Raw genomic sequence first — 22,325 nt, forward strand, 5'->3', positions numbered from 1 at the left:
TTCCGACGCATTTCCCAGCTTACCGCGATTCAGGACCGCAAGCATGCCGACCTTGAGGCTACATGAGGGAGTCTCGGTAGCGCTCGTGAGCCGGTGGTAACCCGACAGTTACATATCGTCGCTTATACATTTGCACTGATTTCGTTCCTCAGCAGATATGCAACCGTGAAGGTGGGTCTAATGAATAAGTTCAATTTTCAAATTTCAACACATAACCTCAGTAAGGTGAGGAAGGAAAAAAATGATGAACGAAGTAAATTTTGCAACCATTTCTTTAACATTCATAATAAAACATATCATGCAGTAGAGTCACGTTTTTGCAAAACTGCATGTACAAAATATTCTTCCAAGCAAAGACATTGTTAGTTTCATGTTCAAAGAAAGAAAGGCAAAAGAGTGTCAGCACTTTCACCGAGCTTTCTCCATATACAAATACTTCGACATGCAAAAACACGTTCGTCAGACAAAATAAGCTTCCGTCTGCACCATATGCAGAATTTCGCAATGTGACAGAAACCTTCATTCTGTGCATCGCTCTATTCCTTACCATTCGTTCAACCTTTGACTTGCAGTATTCTTGGAGTTTTGTGCTGAAGACAGCGTTGAAACACTGTGTACCGGGGGTTTCCTGGTTTTGTAGACCCGCGTTCTTCCTTCCATAACACAGATCAAGCGTTTTTTTTTTTTTGTACTATATTTAACTTCAATGTAGATGGATGGATTATGGATTCGTTAATATTTCCATTTGTCCCCATTTGTCGATTTTTAAAATATTTAAAACTTATTTGGGGTTTTTGCCCCAATTTCCCTGTTCCAGATGAAAACGCATTTTAGAAGCTTTAATTAAACGGTGATTACTAATATGCCAACATTAGTAGCAGAAATATCTGCAAATTTAATGTTACAATTTATCAAAGATTCAACAAAAATACTTCAATGCATAAAGTTTTTACATTTTTGTTGACCAGTGTAATGCAAAGGACTAAGAAACTGTTCCTGACATTTTCCACATTACCCTCGAATGTATGGTACATGTTACGAGCAGAATGCCACAGTGTGTTGTGGTAAACATTACATTATCACATGCGACAATTCATTTGTGAGAGTTAGAAATGGTTCGTACACGCAATTGCAAACCGCAGGCTGAGTTGGTTAAGAAACATTAAAAGTAGGATTACAAACAGCACCGATTTCCTTGAACATTTTCAGCGAGAAACTTACTTTGAAATTTGAAGGTTTCCAAATGAGTGCGGGCATTAGTTTACGGATTCGTAAGCGCCTGCGAGAAATTTTCCGGAAGCCAGCATCAGTGGAACCACCGGATTTATTATCCTATTACGTCGTGGCGTCTTTTTGCCGGCTAATCCCGTTCCAGTTGATGGTGCAGGCAATGCTGTACAAAGTGCAAAGGGGACTTAAATTTTCTGCAGCTTCCTGTGGTTTTTCTTGAGTTTGCCTGGCTGACAGCAAACAAGCACACATACAAACAAGAAGCACACGGACATAAACGGGAAATCGCACTTCTGTAAGTGAAATGAATGAAAACGATATTTCCTTTCTCCGGCTGCTCCGGCGCCGACATCTTTACCACATCCTGCTGAGCTGGCCAATTTTCCACCCTTTGATGGGGAGTGGAAGGTAAGAGGTTACCATATTTCATCTTGCTGCAGAAGCCTCTTCTTGGCTAGGTTCGTGCATATCGCACGGTCTATTTGACTTTTGCTGTGAAAGGAAATTGCCTCTTCGCGCTTCAAACTTCCCTCGAAGGATTAAGATCGGCTTGAGGCATTTTATGGTTGGGTATTTTTACGACCACATAAGCTTGTTAGTTGTCATTGTCCATCTTTGGAATCCGTGTTAACTTTGGTGGAAATTTCGTTATTTGATATACTAAGGATATAAAAGTGAAAGAAGTGGCTCTCCTCATACAATATTACTCATTTTTATCTGAGCCAACTTAAGTAGTAGGAAATGACCCAAAAAACGTTCATCTAACATATACGATAATTGGAGTTAGGTTGGCCAGTTTTTGCGTTTAGTAAATTTATTTACAGACATGCATAAATTTATAATTCTGTTTGATTTTACAGGCAAAAAAAATTGTATTAAAACCGATATTGCTAACATATCATAATTCCAAAGAAAATATGGTGACGGTGTTTATTGGACTAACAATTAATCGAATTTATAGAACTAATAGTGTTAACGAAAAAACCAATTATTATGTATAAGTCTTGTGTAGTATGTATACTTTTTTTGCTGTTGTTTGGCAATCATTATGCAACTGGAAACAACAAGTAAATTGACATTAAATTAAATCTCACATGGAAAGATTAATTGAATAGATTGGATCTGAAGTGAAGAAAACTTCAAAAAAGTATTTTAAAAAAATCGAATAGTTGGCTGTCTTCCACTATTGCCAATACCAACCGCTAGTGCCTTCCTTTTAACTACAAGGACTTCACCGCCCTGGGCTTCTAAGTGTTTGAGTACGGCACGGAGCGATGACGCCGCAAACCCCATAATTACACATAGAATTTCAGAGCGCCCGCCGCGGGATTCGAACCAGCAACCTCTGGATTGTAAGTCCAGTGCGTGGTCCGATTGATCCAAGCGGGCGGAACTTCAAAAAAGTATTTGTGTATCTAAAATCTGTTAGAAAATTAAAAATACATAGTAATATAAATAAATTACAATAAAAACCCTCAACATAGATTACTGTTTTTTTTCTTCCTAAAATGACAAGAAGAACTCAAATGCACAAACCGAACCAACGAACTGAAGCTGGAGGTAATGTAGTGAAAACTTTAAAAAGAAAATTCCCTAGACCAGCCCTTCGAGAAGGGCTCCGTTAGAAAAATAGGGCACCGTCCAACGGGACCAAAACATTGCACTGAAACGATTGCGAGCAAGCTAGGTAGTTGAAATGAAAAATTGCTGTACATTAATCTTTCTCGTTTCCCAAGCGGAAAACATGTTGATTTGCACAAAGAGGACAATCATATTAAAGAACAAGGATTGTGAGTCCACCTTGAATGTTTTGCAGTGTGTTTTCTTTCAATATATTTTTTAAGCTTTTCATTTCGTATTTAAGATTTGCAGTTTAAAAGTTTTGGTGATGCAAAATAGTAAGTTAGCAGTTTTTTTACTGTAGCTAAAATCGATTATCGACATTCTCGATTGAGATTTTTTTTCAACCGGATTTGTTTTCACATCACATGTAAATTGTTTGCGAATCTTCTTCTCGTATTCAGTCAGGACAAGCTTCCTTTTGATTATATCATCATTAAATCCATTATTGTTGATTGTGGTTTATACAATCATCTCATATCGTGTACCTTGTATCCAAGCATCTGTCCAAACCAACTATAAATCAAAACAAAGTTGTACTTATGCTGCTTCGAAACCAATCCGATAGAAAACTTTTGCTTAATCCTTCTCATTCTTTCGTTAAAATATGTATACATTTTATTGAATCCGGTAATTTTTCAACAGTTATTTCACCCAAAATTCTGCGAAGAGTGACAAATAAAAGTTGGAACCATGTTTAAGATCACAAAAATTACAGTTTTGGTCAAATCGAGTTCTGCAAAAAATTAGGATCATCTAGACATCCTTACAAATCACTAGATAAAAGAAGGTTAAGGCTCTTGGTATCGACACTTTTTTAAGGGTAAAATGAACCCATGAGTAAAGTACTCCCGGTAACTTCAGGATTGGTTCTGGTTCGGACTGGTTCGGATGCCGGTGGATTTTCTGACGACGTAATTCCGGGTTGGTACGAAATTCCAACGAAAAATCTATTCTTTCGTTACAAAGACCATCAAAACGGTGCTATACCCACTCCAAAATGTTTGTTTAGCAATTCTATGGTACTATATTGCCATTTAGTTGAATCAAAAGTTTGCAAAATTTAGTTTAGATTAGTTTTATATAGACTTTCTAGAGTTATATAAACTTTAATACTAAGTAGTTAGTAAACTTTATATTCAATCCAAATTATTTTTTAATACAAATAACTTTATTTTTGTTAATTTTTCGAAAGGTGTACAAACTATTTTTTCACCTTTTTGATTTTTGTAATAGTATTTGTTATATAACTTTTTAGAGAAATCATCTTTTCATGAGCTTTTTGTTGCAAAATGTCGGCATGAGTTTCTGAACAAGACTTAGTACTTTTTTTCTGTCAACATTAAATTGTTTAGATGTTTCATCATAATATGTGCATAGTGCCCAATGGGTGTAAATGCTTTTTATTACATACTGTATACCTAAGGCTACCAACTGTACGGATTTTTCCCATAGCATACGGATTTTCGAACCTCTTCGCGGATTTTTAAAAGGCCGGAATTTTTGTAGAGAATTTTACGCATAATACGAATTTGTACGGAATTTTAACAACTTTTTAATCATTGAATTGCTTTTTTGATTTGGTCGAAGCTTTTGTTAACTAGAAATTTTTATAAAAAAAACTCTAGAATTTTTCGTTTAGAAATTCCTTACTAAATATATTTATCCATTTTCAAAGGTTTTCTAAAACTTGTGAAAACATTTGAACATTTGAATTGACAAATCTAGAGTTTTTTTAAAGGTCCTATACACTGTTGTGTTTCACATGTTATAGGACCTTTTCAATAAAAAAAACTCGGATTCGGATTTTTGCTCAGCAAGATTTGGTAGCCTTACGTTGGCCTTATGTATGCTATACCGATGCCCAGTTCTGGGTACAAGTAAAACGAAAATCTGGATCTCCCAAGTTATTTCTCCAAGTTGGCTGGGAATTCAGTTTTGGGTTCACTCGCTCCTTTAGATATCAATAGTAAAAGCGACAACTTCAGGTGTAATCAAGCAAAATTAGGAATCACCTTTCTCAATGGAAGCATATCGATTCATTGAACCTGGTTCAAGTTCAACGACAAATTATCCGGTGTCGTCAGAATCAACGATTACAAAAAAAAAAAATCATACACGACTTTCTGTTCTGAAAATCAAAAAAAGTTACAGGCGTATTCCGATTTTTGTTTTGTTTTTTTTTTTTTTTTTTTCAAACACTTTTGATGTTCTTTGGAATGCTTCTTTTCACCAAAAAACTCGCTGCTTGTAAAAAAAATAAAGCGTACTAAACTAAATATTCCAAACCAAACTTGGCTTTCAAATCACGGAAGCACTTGACTTCATCGCATATCACCATCATGCCGTGGCACTCTCCACGTAGATGATGGCACGTTTGCATGTGGCGGAAGCAATAGGAATCACCTCTGTCATAAATTTGCCGATTTCTTTTTCACTCTCACATTAAACGAATTATTCCACCGTTCCGTGATGAGAAAGCCCACATCCATCATCCGAACGTTTTGCCGCAACTTCACGTCGCCGTCATGCTATCTCGGCACTCGCCACTATCAATTTGTTCAGATGTGCGTCAGGTTAGCACGACAACGACGATTAGGGGAGCTTTTTCTGCGCTCAGCTGGCCGAATGAAAACCGGGAGGGAAGTGAAATTTATTGCAACTGATCTCGGCACGTTGTTGACTTCATTCCAACAAAACCATCTCTTTGTACCATCTATTGAAACGGTGCTGTGAGTTTATTTTAGTTAAATGGAATTTTGGATTTTGTGATTATTGCTCAGGTGGTGTTTTTTATAAAATATTTATTTTTTGATTTAAGTTTGTATTTCTTATTTGGTATTTGGTACAAATAAGTTATTTTTTTTTCATTGTCTTCCAGAACAGTTTTGAATATGAATCGGCTCTAATTACTAGAACAACTATATCATATAAAGAGCGACTCCTAATTTATCCCGGGCAGTTGGTAATAAATTCATGCCATTTCAATAACAAATACTGTTCAAACAACAAAAAATGTTGAGAAATATTCTTTCAAAATCCATTTCTACGTAAGATTTTAATAACATTTAATGTTATCATAACAAAATTTGTTATTGGTCTGATATTGATTGAAATCAAAAACGTTGTTGACTTCATTCCAACAAAACCATCTCTTTGTACCATCTATTGAAACGGTGCTGTGAGTTTATTTTAGTTAAATGGAATTTTGGATTTTGTGATTATTGCTCAGGTGGTGTTTTTTTATAAAATATTTATTTTTTTGATTTAAGTTTGTATTTCTTATTTGGTATTTGGTACAAATAAGTTATTTTTTTTTCATTGTCTTCCAGAACAGTTTTGAATATGAATCGGCTCTAATTACTAGAACAACTATATCATATAAAGAGCGACTCCTAATTTATCCCGGGCAGTTGGTAATAAATTCATGCCATTTCAATAACAAATACTGTTCAAACAACAAAAAATGTTGAGAAATATTCTTTCAAAATCCATTTCTACGTAAGATTTTAATAACATTTAATGTTATCATAACAAAATTTGTTATTGGTCTGATATTGAATGGGAATAACATTTTTTGTTATGGAGGAGATGAGATAATCGGATTAGTTGTTAAAATAACAAAAAAGAATAACAAAGATTTGTTCGATTTGTTGTTAAAAATGTTATAAGTCTTATATTAAAATAACAATCCAAAAACAATAACGTTACCTTATCCTCCTTTAGGTGGTTGGGGCCTTCCTCACATTCATAAAGTCAATACATTCAGTAAAAATAGCAACATCCCTCCTGAACATGTTTAACAAATCAACTTTTGATAGGGTTCACAGACCTTTAATATTTCTAGCTCATCGGCAAGGTCTGATAAAAAAAAACCTATCCAACGGTAGTTCGCATGGAAGATTTAGACAATGTTTCTATCACAATATCTGAAAAACGGCCTCCAAAAAGTGTATATATAACATTTAAATTCTAATAACTTTTGATAGGGTTGTCAGATCCTCGATGTTTAAGGCTCATTTGAAAGGTCTTTTTTAATACCTTCTTGAAAATGTATAACATGATACGGTTTCTTGCAAAAACCACAATTTTTACAATCTTCCGGACATACGCCAAAATCGTTTTTTTAGCATAATTTGTGAAGTACTTAACTAAACTTGCTGATTGTAAATAGAGACCTATGGGACCCCAAGACGGATCGAATGAGCCTAATGTGGTCAAAATCTGTTCATCCAGTCTGGAGATAATCGAGTGACAATTTTTTTGTTCACCCACCTAAACACATCCACACAGACATTTGCTCATAACATGATTTTGAGTCGATATGTATTGTGTACATGAAGGTGGGTCTACGAGGTCAAATTAATAAGTTCATTTTTCGAGTGATTTTATAGCCTTTCCTCAGTAAGGTGAGGAAGGCAAAAATCATAACGGCGAATAACAAAACTTATTATACGTAACATAAAATGTTATTTGCCTAGTATTTTCGAATATCAAAAAATGTTATTCCCACGTTATTTCCGTCTGCTCGGGATAACAATACCTAATTTTACTGTATGCGACGGTATCAAAGCTAGGCAGGCCAAGGGCTTATGAAAAGCAAATGCAGCCTATGCTGTGTGTCATAGACGGCTTCCCATGGCCGACAGCAAATCGTCCTACTCGTATCTACTTGTGGCGTGGCAGCAGGTGCTGTTGACTTTGTACACCATGCCACCGTGACCATCGTTTAGACCCGAAGGCTCATATTATTCACTGTACAGCTGGTGATAGAGCTCGCCGATCCAGACTCGAATGTGCGATTGCGTAAATTAGTCAAATTCAGATGGTGGCAATGTCATGAGTTGATTTTGGATTCAGCATGAGGTAAATTGGTTTTGATTTCCTTCTCTTCAATAGCAGTGTGCGAAGTGGCTGGCAAGGAAATTATGGGAAAATAAAGCTTGTATCAAAACCGAGCAATTTCCGCAGATATCGGGCATTGTCTCACCTTGCCTAAATATAATGAAAATCAGACATTTTCTCGACCAACCTATAAACTTCCAATTCCAATGTTACTAGTTCCAGGAAATACTATGCGTTCAACTTAAAAAAAATGGTTGATTTTTCTAGACTACATTACCTCAACTCATTCTGAGAAAAACGTATTACAAGGTTTTTGTCAAACTGTCAATTTTCCGATTGTTGCATCACAAAATGTGTATAGTGCTCAAGAGGTGTACTATTTGTTTTACATACTGTACATACCTTAGTCCTTCTAATTGAATTCTCCTCACATTCACAGACACCTTAATTGCAGCATATTTCCGTTGATGTTTTCCGATATCTAGATCCAAACGGCTAGGCCATGGATTTTTGCTGCTGCCAGCAACCACACCAACCGTGACGAGTGTTTCCTGCTAGCTTGCTGGCATGTTGTGTATAATGGAACATCCGGTGGCAAAATACTTCCGGCTTTTGTGCCACTTTCATTGCGACTTGGCGGCTCATTCCGGTTGGTAGAGCAACCTACAGCTACAGGTGCATTTCAGAATTCATTTTAAAATTTACGAGCAAGGTGATGCTCTTTCAACCCCGTCTGTCAGCCTTCGTGACCTCTGACATTAGATTGTATTTTTCATGTAAAATTAACTAACTTCATAACGATTCATATCTACATCTCTTATCCATTATATCATTCAGACATCAACAACACCAACTCCACCCTGAAGCAGTGATTTTCATCACTTCAAATCACTTCATTAATCACAAGAAAGTCAGCATCACATTCAAGATTTTCATCTTTTGAATCTAACCTTCTCTGTTAACTGGAATTTAGAATATTGTGAGATTATTATTTTCTCACCAGACAGATAAACTTTTAATATACCCATACGAGCCAACAGGGCAAGAAGCGGTGGACCCATTTTGCGTCCCTCGTAATCTTGATTCCATTTGCTCACACTTTGCTGAATTAAATCGCGGAGCAGTAAAGAAATGGTCATAAAGAACGATGGAGCCTCTCGAGTTTCATTGAGCTATGTCGTCTGTCAGAATTTATGTTTTCTGTCAGGAAATGATGAATCTGCTTCCATGCGTGATTGATGGTGTGAGATTTGATTCGACACGAATTGCTTAAAATATGAAATTGTTATAAGAGGCATTATTACGTGATGAGAATAATATACGTGACATAAGATGATTGAAAATCTTCTATTTTACTATAGGAAAAAACGGATTGGTTTGATCAAATGAATTTTAAGATTTCTACTGAAAAGGAGTTAACGAATGTGGCTACGATTGTACTCAAATTATTTTAAATTAGCCCAAGTCTGATACAAACCAAACTTTTCCATAATTTCACTGCCGGCCAGTAAGTATTGTATAGGAAACAAACACACTTCCACACTGTTAGTCGTCTAGTTTTCCAGTGCTTTGGTAAATTGTTCACTTCCGAGTCTACGCCTCATGAAAAAACCGGCCCAGATTCAAAGTGTGCCCCCACACCAGTGCATTCTTCATGAAAAATGTTCGCAAAAAAATCAACGACAACATCGGTAAAAATTCTTGGTGGTGAGGTGGCCACGCCGTCAATCAGACTTTCGCCTACGGGAACCACCTCGACCGATAAGGCAGACTTGCTCGGCCCACTGATGTGGCTCCCTGACCGGCCATGATGTTTGGATGGTCTGAGTGCATTTGATGTACGTCAGACCGGTTTCGGGTGTCAGGTGCAGAGGTTTTTTTTCGCGCCCACCCATATACAAACCCAAAACACTTGAATATCGAGCAATGCCAAGGTAGTTAGAATCAGAAAGGTGTGTTTTCTGAACTGTTATCTTCACAAGATTTTTTTGTAATTTAGTATTCTTCGGAATATTACTTTTAAAAGGCAATGCTTTTGTGATGTACACAATGTAAGATACTGCCTAACATTGTAGATACCTTGAATCCAATATACGGTAGACTAAAGCATAGAAGACATAAAAGGATTTTTTTGTGAAATTTTCCAGCAGCTGCACTTGTACCGTAACCCGGTGGTCCAGTAGCCCCAGCATGATGAAACTTACACAGTACAACGATAACTTGAACTCCTATATTGCGCCTGTAGTTGCTCAGGCCTTGAAAACAATCAACGATTCACGAGAAGGGAATTTAATTTCTTCTCGTTGCTGTTCGATACCATCGATAATTGCTCGATGAATGGAAATGTGTTTTGTAGTCTTGAACCTGGGAATTTGTTGATGCTGCTTGTGTAACTTTTCAACAGTTGAATATTTCGTTTTCGTCCTCACTTGATTGCTGAGCCCTGAATACGAACGGCGATGCGTTCAAGCTAACAACATGCTATAAATTCACAGTCGAGCTTGATTTCCCAGGAAAGCAGAAATCATTCCCATTTTGCGCTGGCGGCCACGTTCCTTCAAGCTTCTGGAGGAATTCACTCAGAGTGATGCCAATGTCGATTATCCCGGAGAGGTGTGATTCCTAGCGGAAATTGGTTCGTGTTAGGAATCCCGACGCCCAACAGAGTAGTGTATCAAAAAGGAAGGGTTTCTGGGAAGCAATCCAGGTCAATTGGAAGGTTGTATCCATTACGCGGATGGATTGATGCGTTGGAATGGAGTTGGAACGTTGGATTTTTTTGCTTAGGTAGATTAAGATAGTTTCAGGTTCATGATCTCCTAATAAAATCGGTGTGCCTAACAACTAATTTCCCATATAGTGAAAACTATTTGTAGTTTAGTTCACTGTAACACGTCCACAAATCATGTTTAGTATATGAGGAAGCAGTTGTCAGGCACACTGGGGGCTATTTGTAGAACTAAGCACAATCGAAATAATTTCAGTAATTTTAAAATGATGCTTAAAGTATCACATCAAATAGCATCCTGTAATTTTTCCTCTCACACAATTTCACAATTTCCCACTCTTACCTCTCCTGATTATGAGCGATATCTTGAGAGGTAATTATCTGCGGATTATCGGCATTACGCGACGGATCATTGAACTGAATCACTGTCGTCGTCGGCAACTCATGGCCAAAGTTTGGCCTGTCCATCCGCCACAGACAGGCTGTCTGGTGCGATGTCGCAGATGTTTCTTTTGGGTCTTTTGCGATTTTTTTACGATGTCTAAGAGAACAATCAAACAAAAAGTTTTTGCTTAGAGGATAGACTGAGCAGGGCGATACTTGGGCGAACATGAAAAACTTTGTCTCGTTGAACTTTATTAACTTCTTACGGTTAACTTTTTCAAAGTTAACATGAGATTTCAAGCAAAACGATGTAAAAGGACGAAAGCCAAAGTGTTAATTCAAAATGAGTAAACGTGAACAGGATATAATGTTTTCATTCCATTCCCAATGTATGCATCAAAGTCGTAGATGGTTTTATTGACATTTGAAGAAATGGATGTCAACAACGATGAACTGATTAAACTGATTATCATGGTGACTCTTTCATTGCGTCTTGAAAGAAACTTCTATTTTAAACTCCCATTTCATCGCTCTTATAGGAACAAACATTGAATTTCCAAAACCACTCCGCAAAACATTTAGAAATTTTGTACACAACATTGCTCTAAGCATTGAAAATGCGCCTTATCGTCGACCCTTCTTGTGCGTAATGAAAACCTTCTAATCCCGCCCTCGGGAGGTATACAATTTTGCCAGCAAAGAACAGCAAAAGAAGGGTCTCGATCTCTCCGTGCCTAAGCAGATGATGAGTATTCAGCTCATGGTGCTAATCGGCCCTTCTTAACCAGGCCCGTAATGTGTATTTTCCTTGTGGCCACCAAAAGGGTCAACCCGTACTTCCAACCCTCCGAACGCATCCGTCATTCTGAAGTTTGTGGAGTGAGCAAAGTCCGGTGGAACCCAATTCGGTCTCATAAGCTTTGACCCTCTCTCTGACCTTCGACCAGAAAAGCACCGTCAACAACTTTTAAGAGCTCCCAAGACTCTCTTTTCAGTTGGACCCAAAGAAGCTTTCCTAACGGAGAAATCTTTTCCGTTCGCAGCATCACACGATGGCAAATGTGCCTCCCACAGGACCCGTTCGAGGTAGATTTGACAAATGGTATTATTAGGTTTTATTTTCAAACGGAATCAAATAACCTTTCATTTTTTTCATTTTCTTTTCAAATAGACAATGGTAGCTGTTTTCTTTTTGACTCATCCAGCTAGAAGAATAGAAAATGGAAAAAGGTCTGCTGGAAAGTGGCAATTTTGGGAAAACTCTATAAGAAAAGTCAAGGAAAAAGAAAAAGAAAAATATCAGCGGACAGCATATTCTGGTTGACACTTCAAATACCGAGCGTGCTGAAAAACACTTTAAATGCACAATTATACGAACTGAATAAACATGCAAAAGATCCATCCAAAAGACCAATCGAAACTTTAAACTAATTCAAACTAGAACTTGTGGAAATGACACAATAATATCACGGTTTGGTATTTGAAGTGCTATTTTTTCAACTCACAGGGTAGAGTGCCTTACGGACACACAGTTTCTTTAAAACGAGCCGAGCAATTTTGGAGCGGCAAAAAGAAGGAAGATTTGAGATGTTTTGAGGATTCAAAGGAGGGAGAAGGAAATTCGGAAAAGCGGTTTGTTTTTCTCCCACAAAAAGGGATGACAACATTTCCGGCCGAATTGGCTTGCCAAGTCTGAGGGGAAGAAGTTTTTCCGTTTGCCTTTGTAAAATAAAGAATACATGTTGGTTTCATTTGTAATTGAGATCATTTTTATGAGCTCTCAAATGACTTCGCTAATGGAGGGCTTTGAGTAAATACGATTCGCTAAATTATGTTCATATTCCGACAAAAGTTTTCTTTCAAAATTTGCTATTGAAGTGATATTACATTGAAAATGTTTAATAACACGCTAATAAGAGAAAATGTTTTACATTTCAAAAACTCTCCTAATAACAAAATTTGTTATTCGTTCGGTATACTGACTTAGAAATAAAATAACCATAAATCGCACAAATGGAAAAGTTTCTAAGTGTCCATAACGCAATCTGTTATAATTTTTTCTTGTGTTAAATATGTTTAGATCTTTGGGATAATTTTGACCAATTTCGTCAGGGTCATTATTTTGGCCATGAAATGGGGTTTTTAAGCTAAAATTATTCCAAAAAGTTGAAATTTTGAAAGTTGATTTTTTAATTATTTGATATACCCCCTAAGGGACTTTGCTAATATTGGCTAGAACTATGGGATAATTTTGACCAATTTCGTCGGGATCATTATTTTGGCCATGAAATGGGGTCCTTAAGCTAAAATTATTCTGAAAAGTTGAAATTTTGAAAGTCGATTTTTTTATTATTTGGTATACCCCTTAAGGGACTTTGCTAAAATTGTCTAGAACTATGGGATAATTTTGACCAATTTCAGCCGGATCATTATTATGGCCATGAAATGGGGTCCTTAAGCTAAAATTGTTCTAAAAAGTTGAAATTTTGAAAGTAGATTTTTTTAATTATTTGATATACCCCCTAAGGGATTTTACTAAAATTGGCTAGAACTATGAAATAATTTTGACCAATTTCATCGGGGTCATTTATTTCACCATGAAATGGGGTTTCAAGCTAAAATTATTCCGATGAAATTAACTTTTGAGAGTTCATTTTTTTTTTTAATTTTGTTATATTCCCTTACGGAATTGATTGAGAATTGATAACAAATCTTGTAATTCCTTCATGATTCCGTCTGTGTTATTGGTTTGTTATTGCAATAACAATATAATAACAGTTTAAATTATTCTTCGAACAAATCTATGTTATTGATTTTTGTTATTTTAACAACTAATCCGATCATCCCAATAACATATTTCGATCTTCTCACAATATCAAAAACTGACCTTCCCAAGTTATTTCCGTCTGCTCGGGAGGGGACCTTTAGGGGAATTAAAATTGTACTGTCACTTTATTCGAAAACTACTTTATTTTATTTAGACTCCATGTCTAACATTCCTACCCTTGCTGAACTGCAGGCTTTTTAGGAGGGCGCCGGTATCTTTAGGAGTCGGACGGGTCGGCTCCCACTGATCATTTCTGATTTATGTTTAACTTTAGCTGATCTGTGGGAGTAGCAACTCATTTGGCAGTCAATCATGCTCATGCTTAAACTGCTTTTTTTATCTATAGACACGCAATGTTTGGGTTCAAACTACTTGCTCTACGTCAAATCAAATCAGTCATCAAATCCGATCTACGGTGGAATATATTATTCGAGAGCCGCTCTGACTCAGTCAACCCTCATAATTCCTCCAAGCGTATGACAATAATCGTAAACAGTGGATTCAATTTAAATGTAAATCGGAACCTTGATTCCCATTAATGTTTGCCTTAGGCTTCAATGTCCATGGATGTGCGTGAGTGTGTTGTAGTGTGTTCAGGATTCTGTTAGAAACAGGCAACACTAGGTCTTATCTAAATTCCATTCTTAAATTGATTCTCGTTATTGTTACTTAGTGGCCAGACAAGACCAAAACCGAAGGAACACTGCACAGACGAGAACCGTACAGCAACAATGCTGTGGCCAATAACCTCCGTTCTGGACTGGCTTTTGTGAATACTGAGGTGCCTGGTCTTGAGTAGACATAATTAAATGTCTGCAGTTAATTCTGTGGGCATGGCAGTTGTTGTATGTTTGATAAAGTATTTGAACAGTTGATAATTTAATTTTCTCTGGAATAACTGCAAGAATTAATATCAACAAGGCTGAAACTTTGGGTTGGTTTGAGTAGGTAAGTTAAAGGAGTGTCCTGTACTGTGCAAATATTTCCTCTCAAATTGCAAAGGACAACCTTCAATGGGTATGATTTTATCTTTTCACATTTAGTTGCACAAAATCCAACAAGTAAACGCATCGAATTTCCCATGAGGCAATAGCTCTGAATGAGAAAAAGTGACTGTGGTGTATTTTACACGCAAAAAATCTGTTCGGAGATAACGTAAACAAACGTTTACGACTGGGTCTCACATGAAAATCCTTTTCATGGTTTGGTTTAAAAATCGTAAGTGATTTTTTTCAAAGGATTTTTCACCGTTCTACCATCGTTCGATGCAGCTGCTTACGCTGTCGTTGATTTTAGATCTGTGCATTGCGTGCAAATCAAAGCACTTAACATCGATTCTTGGCAACTCCCAGAAGTTGAAGCTATTTCCTATGAAAGAAATCTATTCAAAGTTCTCTCAATTCCGCATAACTTTTCGTCATTACTTTTCTATCGGGTGATTTTATAACTACGTCCAGTATTCCCTTCGGTAGAATTGAGCTGCAGAATGAAGGAATCAAATATATTATGTCAACTCTTCAGCTATTGTAGAAATCATAAATTCCATCCAACCCAATCGTATCTCCGACAAGTTCAATTTATACCAAGAGGACTCCCAGCATTGTTGCTTACAATGTTCGCTTTCGTCTGGCTTGACGGCGCTTGGAAAAACCCATTTCCTTTGAATGGAAAATTTACCATACTGTCACCACTATTACCCTTCCTATTCCCCTGGAGATGTGGTTATGTATCAAGGCTTCCCCGCAAATGGCTGTGGACCGAACTTCGACAAGAATAATTGAAAAATGTTTATTTCCCTTTCTTCACGCACAGAAAAATAGCTGCTGCCAAGGAAAGAAATTTACATTTCAAAAGGAAGCCCCTCTGGCGAACGGCCGATTGCCACAAAAGTGTTCTCGTGGAATAATTCATAAAGAGACCGAGAAACAGCGGAAATCGATTATGACAGTTTTGCCACATTCAATAAAGGTTATTCCGTTTTATACATTGTTGCATGCTTTTACCACGAAGCCAAAAAATAAAAAGGGTTTTTTTGAAAGTTTGAAGAAGTACAAAGTTGAGAAAAGTTTTTTTTTCAGAGGTTTTGAAAACAAAGATGTAAGGTCAACACATAATGTTAATAGACGAGGAAAATAACGAGAAAATACATGATTATTTTAAACAAACTTTGCTTTAAAAAAGTGTAAAAATATGTGTCAGCTACGCTTCCGTCCTTCGCAAAATCTTGACGTGCAATGAAAAAAGCAGCTCGGTCGGCAACACTGGTTGCTGCGATCGACTCACCAACGCGACACCCCTCGTCGCCGCCTGCGACGACGCAACCCACATTAACTCAGTGCGGACGTTACGCATCGGCGGCCGTTACTGATCGTGTGGTCCGCCCTAGAACCGCCCTGGCGGACCGAGGGCGGGCCGCCTGGGCGGTTGAAATTTGACATTTGAAATTTTTCAATTTCGTCCGCCCTCCATCCGCCTTGGCGTGCCATGAGCGCATCGCCTGGGCGGTTCAAACTGATCGCTGAAATGTTTCAATATCGTTCGCCTTTCAATCGCCGCGGCGAGCCAAAGGCTGATTGCCGTGGCGGTTTGCCTCTGAAGGAATTTATTTCGAATTTGACATTTCAGTCAGTGTTCAACGAGCTTCGGTGGGTGTTGTTATTTAATCGGCGGCTACTGATTTTCGTTGTTAACTTTGTGTTGGGAGAAGTGTTGTGTTGTTTAGATTGTTTACTTATGTAAACAAACAGTTGAAAGTGCGTTTGAAATAGTGATTGAAGGTTGTTTTGCAAGAATAATCGTTATTGTTGGTGTAATTTATGTGACACCCCTTATAAATATTGTTGGCAGATGTGCAATCATTTGGAATACTTAGAATTTGATATGTTTCATTGTTGTTATGATTTGATTTATTCTTTTTTGTATGTTTGTATGGAAATTTGGCGTACATTTTGGTAAAAAGTATATCTTTCCCAGGGAAACCTCTTGAAGAGTATCGAGGTGGCATTTACAAAGCGGATTTTGTGCCAATGTTTACTCAATTAATGTTAATGTTTTTGTGTGAATGTTAACACTCCAAAGGTTGCGGGTTCAGTGCCAGCAGTGGAGGCAATTAGTGGTGCAGAAGCGATTTTTGTCTTTGTTTTGTTTGACGTTTTTTAGGTGTGCATGATGCAGGACGTGGGTAGGAAGTAATTTCAATTATTTTCAATTATCAGTTAAGCGGCAACAATATCATTTAAAATGTGTTTAATTTTTTTTAAAGCTTCCTGGATCATTTATAAATGAACTGCTTATATGTATTTATCTATTCTTCATTTGATTTATTTGAATGTTTATATCATTCCTATTCCTTGTCCTTTTTTCTACCATTCCTCCATACCATATATGATTAAATTTCATGAACTAACGACGATTACTGAAATAGCAATGGAACCATCTGAAATTTTTTTCTTTAAAATATAATTATCTTTCTTCCAGCTTCCGGGAATCTTCTTCAATTATAATGCCTACATTTATCTATTCACTAGATGATTTATTTAAATGTTTATATCCTTCCTTATCCTATTCCTTTTCTTTCAGCAATGGAACCATCTGGAGCATTTGTCTGTTTAATTATAGTTGTTGTTTTTGCAGCTTCCCGGAATCATCTTTAAAATTACTGCTTATTTGTATTTATCTTTTCACTGTAAGATTTATGTTTATATTCATATCTACCATTTTCCCATACAATATATGATCAAATTGAATGACAAGAAAGGGCATGGGGTGTAATCTACTAGGATACTTTCTTCGGATTAGCTGCGCTTGTGTTTGATTAGATTAGAGTATGAATTGTTAACATTCAATACGTTGACTGTTTATATGTAAGTACCAATAATACATGAACATTTTAAATAATTTAGTTTTTAAGAATTAGTTAAAGAATTATTTTTATTTGCAGGAAATGGAAAATCTTCGCAACAAGTTTGCTTATCAATATATTATTTTGTTTCTTTATTTTTTTCATCATTTCACCTCAGTGAACTAACAACGCACGTAAGATGTATTGAGAACAACATTATGTTGGAAATTATGTTTTTTTTTCATATTTTTTGTTTTATTTCTAAATTTCAGCACACATGAATCTACAAAGATCTGCATTTCTATATAAGGCACTTTGTGTTTTTTTCAGTTTTAGATGAACTTAAAAAAAACACTATCAGAATCCTGAAGGAACCTGAACGGGTATTCTGCTTGGGCTGATGAAATATGTATGAATGGCGAATCGAGGGCGGGCCAAGGCGGTTGGGGCATTTTGGGCGGATGAACTTTATATAGGGGCGGATCGGGGCGAGCCGCTGGCGGACCAACCTATAGGGGTGGCTGAACCGTATATGAAAGGCGCATCAAGGGCGAGCCAAAGCGGTTGGGGCTTTTGGGCGGATGAACTTTATATAGGGGCGGATCAGGGCGACCCGCTGGCGGACCAACCTACAGGGGCGGCTGAACCGTATATGAGAGGCGCATCAAGGGCGAGCCAAGGCGGTTGGGGCTTTTGGGCGGATGAATTTTATATGGGGCGTATCAAGGGCGACTCGCTGGCGAATCAACCTACAGGGGCGGCTGAACCGTATATGAGAGGCGCATCAAGGGCGAGTCAAGGCGGTTGGGGTTTTTGGGCGGATGAATTTTATATGGGGGCGTATCAAGGGCGACCCGCTGGCGAACCAACCTACAGGGGCGGCTGAACCGTATATGAGAGGCGCATCAAGGGCGAGCCAAAGCGGTTGGGGCTTTTTGGGCGGATGAATTTTATATGGGAGGCGTATCGAGGGCGACCCGCTGGCGGACCAACCTACAAGGGCGGCTGAACCGTATATGAAAGGCGCATCAAGGGCGAGCCAAGGCGGTTGGGGCTTTTTGGGCGGATGAACTTTATATAGGGGGCGGATCGGGGGCGAGCCACTGGCGGACCATCTTACAGGGGCGGACGAACCGTATATGAAAGGCGGGTCGAGGGCGAGCCACGGCGGTTGGGGCTTTTTAGGCGGATGAACTTTCTATGGAAGGCGTATCGAGGGCGACCCGCTGGCGGACCATCCTATAGGGGCGGTTGAACCATACAAAACGGCGTATGTAGGGCGGATGAACGGCGGGTGAAACATTTCAAGGCAAACCTGGGCGACCCGGGGCGAGTCGCTGGCGGACCAACGTCACGATAAAAAATTGATCGTGCGCCAAATTGTTGCAAATTTTATCCGCCTGCGGGTCGCCCGTGGTCCGCCAAATCAAACGCTGGCGGATCGCCAGAGCGGTTTGGCGGTCCGCCAGCGAACCGCCGGCGGGCTGCCCAGTCAATGTGGGAAGGAACGATCGAGAAGGTGGGAATTGGCGCGCAACGGAAGCGCGCGCAATCGAGCAGAAGGAGGAGAAAGAGAGAGAGAGAAGTGGAGATTTTTCACTCCAGTTCGCGACGCGTTCAAGTAAAGACGTGTTTTGTACATAGTGATCGGAATACAAGTTTTGTTAGAAAAGTGAATTCCGCAAAGTGTTTTTGATCACCCGGAGAAAATCCCTAATACAGTCCACCCGCAGATCTAGTTGGGAGATTTGGCCCCAACATTTGGCCCTTACGAGCCGGATAGACAGTTCCTATCGGTAAGTTCGTCGGAATCGGAGAATTCCGGAGTGTCGCGAGGAGTGAAGTGTCCGGAAGTCGCTAATCCCGGAGGGCGTTTCACGTGGCCCAAACAGCGTGAAAGTGACGCGGTTGTGTGGAGGTTCCAGCAACGCGCGAGACAGTGCACCGGAAGAGGTCGGATTGGCCACTGGTAGTGCTAAGTGCCGACAGTGGTCGCGATTGGCCACCGAAGCAGAACATTGCGTGGACGGTAGCGTTGCTACTCGAGCAGGACAGTGCGTGGAAGGTGGTTCGGAAAACCACCGGAGCAAAAGTGAGAAAAGTGATCGGTGAAAGAGTGTGGGCCGCCATCTTGAAAACGCCAGCAAGAGAGTGTTCGGCGAGAAGAGAGCGTGCGCCGCCATCTTGGAATCCGAAGAGAAAAGTGAAAAGTGAGCTGCATCCCGGCGGATGTGGCGTAGTTTCCTGGGGTTGAACACCGAGCCGAAAGTAGAACCGGAAGAAGGCGAGGAATCTGAGCAAGAAGCCAGTGTTCAGAAGAAACCGGAACCGGAAGACCGTAAGCCCGTGGTGGTTCAACTTCCGCTGACTCCGAAGCAACGGCACACGGAGAGCAAGCGGAAAATGGCGGACGAAGAAGTGCAGGCGTTGCTGAACAGGCGCGGACATGTCAAGGGCAAGCTGACGCGGGTCAGGACTGTCCTCGGCCAGCCTGGAATCCCAGCATCGCGGATCGTAGTCTGCAAGGCGAACGCTGAAAAGTACTACGGTTAGTACAACAGCCTTAACAACAATATTATGGACGCAAGGTTGTCGGAAGAGCAGAGGACCGAGAACGCCGAACGGTTTTGGACTTCGAGCAGCTCTACGACGAGGTGCTGGAGAAGATTGTTGAGCTCACAGCACCACCGAATCGTGCCCAAGCGGTCGTCCCTGCCGGACAGGCTAGTCAGCAGGTGATTGTACAGCAGACGCCCTTGCGTGCACCGATTCCAACGTTTGACGGCCAGTACGAGAACTGGCCGAAGTTCAAGTCGATGTTCCTGGAGCTGATGAAGAACTCGCCAGACTCGGACGCCATCAAGCTGCACTACTTGGACAAGTCTCTGGTGGGTGCGGCGACGGGCATGATCGACACGAAGACGCTTCAGGACAACAACTATGCGCACGCGTGGGAGATCCTCGAGGACCGGTACGAGAACCGACGCCTGATCATCGACATCCACATCAACGGGATCTTGCAGCTAAAAGGATGGCGAAGAAGTCGTCAAAGGAGCTGCGAGAGCTGTACGAGGAGTGTTCGAGACACGTTGAAAACTTACGGTACCACAAGCAGGAGTTGCTGGGTGTATCTGAGTTGTTCGTCGTCAACATTCTGTCGTCTTGCTTGGATCGTGAGACACGTGAGCAGTGGGAAGCTACCGTCAAGAAGGGTGAACTCCCGAAGTATGCGCAGACGATCGAATTCTTGAAGCAGCGGTGCGCCATCCTGGAACGGTGCGAGTTAGCTGCCCCTGCGTCGTATGCGGTCCGGTCGGCAGTTCCCAAGGCGGTGCAGTCCTCGAAGCCATCGGCGAAGATCACCTCGGCAGCCGCGACATCCAACGAGGCCGAGTGCGATCTGTGTGACGGGTCTCACGCGAACTACAAGTGTGGCTCGTTCCGCGGCATGAGTGTTGCGGAGAGATGGTCGAAGGTGCGTGACGCGAGGCTGTGCTACAACTGCTTGCGCAAGGGTCACCGAGTTGGACAGTGTCCGTCGGATCGATCCTGTAAGTGCGGTGAGAAGCACCACAGCTTGTTGCACCAGGAGAAGAACCAGCAGCAAACCAAGCCGAAGCCAGAAGCGGCTCCGGTATCAGCGAAGGCGCCGTCGGCAGTGTCATCCGCCAGCGTGAAGGCTGGTCCCAGCGACACGGGTACGCCGGAAGTGAACGATGACAACGAGCAGCAGGCAACTTCGTGCTTCAGCAGCGGAGCGCTGAAATCACCGCAGCAGGTTCTGCTGCAGACAGCGATCATCAACGTGGCGGACAAGTCCGGCAGGTTCCATCCGTGTCGAACGTTGTTGGATTCCGGTTCCCAGGCGCACATTTTGTCGGAGGCGATGGCACGAACCCTCGGTCTAACCTTCGAAAAGTGCAACGTGACGGTCGTTGGAGCCAACGCAGTGAAGACGCAAGCAAAGAAGGGAGTCAACCTTACCTTCTCGTCGAGGTACTGTGAGTTCCAAGACAACATCTCGTGCCTGATTTCGGACAAGCCAACGGGACGGATCCCGTCGGCAAGAATCGAGGCAGCTGCTTGGCACATCCCGAGTGACGTGTTCCTGGCAGACCCGAAGTTCAGCGAGCCGGACGAGATTGACCTGGTCATGGCGTCGAACTACGTGTGGGACTTGCTGCGAACGGATCGAGTGAAACTGGCGAACGGCACCGTGACTCTGCGTGAAACCGATCTGGGCTGGATCGTGACCGGCGTGTACGACCCGTTCCAGCAGCTGAGTTGCCAAGTCGTCCACTCAAACATTACGCTGAAGGATCAGCTGAACAACGCCATCGAGAAGTTCTGGCTGGTTGAAGAACTAGCAGACAAGCAACTTCAAACCAACGAAGAACAGGAAGTGGAAGAGCACTTTCGTGGCACCCACGGCCGTGACGGAAGTGGTCGCTTCGTCGTCAGGTTGCCATTCAAGGACGAGGTTCTTGAGCTGGGCGACAACCGAGTCCAGGCGTTGAGGAGATTCAACCTGCTGGAGCGCCGTCTGTCGCGCAACCCGGAACTCCGAGAGCAGTACACGGCGTTCGTCGAGGAGTACGAGGCGCTGGGTCACTGCAAGGAGATTTCTGAGCATCAAGATTCACCAGAAGTGCGTAAGTACTACCTGCCGCACCACGCTGTGCTCAAACCGTCCAGTTCGTCTACGAAGCTGCGGGTGGTTTTCGACGCCAGCGCCAAGGCCGGCAAGTACTCCTGAACGATGTGTTGAAGGTGGGACCGACCGTCCAGAATGACCTGTTCTCCATCGTTCTGCGGTTCCGTCGCCATCCGGTCGCATTCACCGCCGACGT

At 40.8% G+C, this 22,325-nt stretch overlaps 1 protein-coding gene across 1 annotated transcript; it reads left to right on the forward strand.

Moving 5' to 3' along the window:
- The first annotated feature begins 20,506 nt into the window (after window positions 1-20,506).
- Window positions 20,507-22,231, forward strand: LOC119769010. Its single transcript, XM_038260884.1, has one exon. It carries the CDS (start codon window positions 20,507-20,509, stop codon window positions 22,229-22,231), a length of 1,725 nt encoding a protein of 574 aa, XP_038116812.1.
- Window positions 22,232-22,325: the final 94 nt, after the last annotated feature.

Source organism: Culex quinquefasciatus, chromosome 3, assembly GCF_015732765.1.
Source record: "Culex quinquefasciatus strain JHB chromosome 3, VPISU_Cqui_1.0_pri_paternal, whole genome shotgun sequence".
NCBI classification, from domain to species: domain Eukaryota; kingdom Metazoa; phylum Arthropoda; class Insecta; order Diptera; family Culicidae; genus Culex; species Culex quinquefasciatus.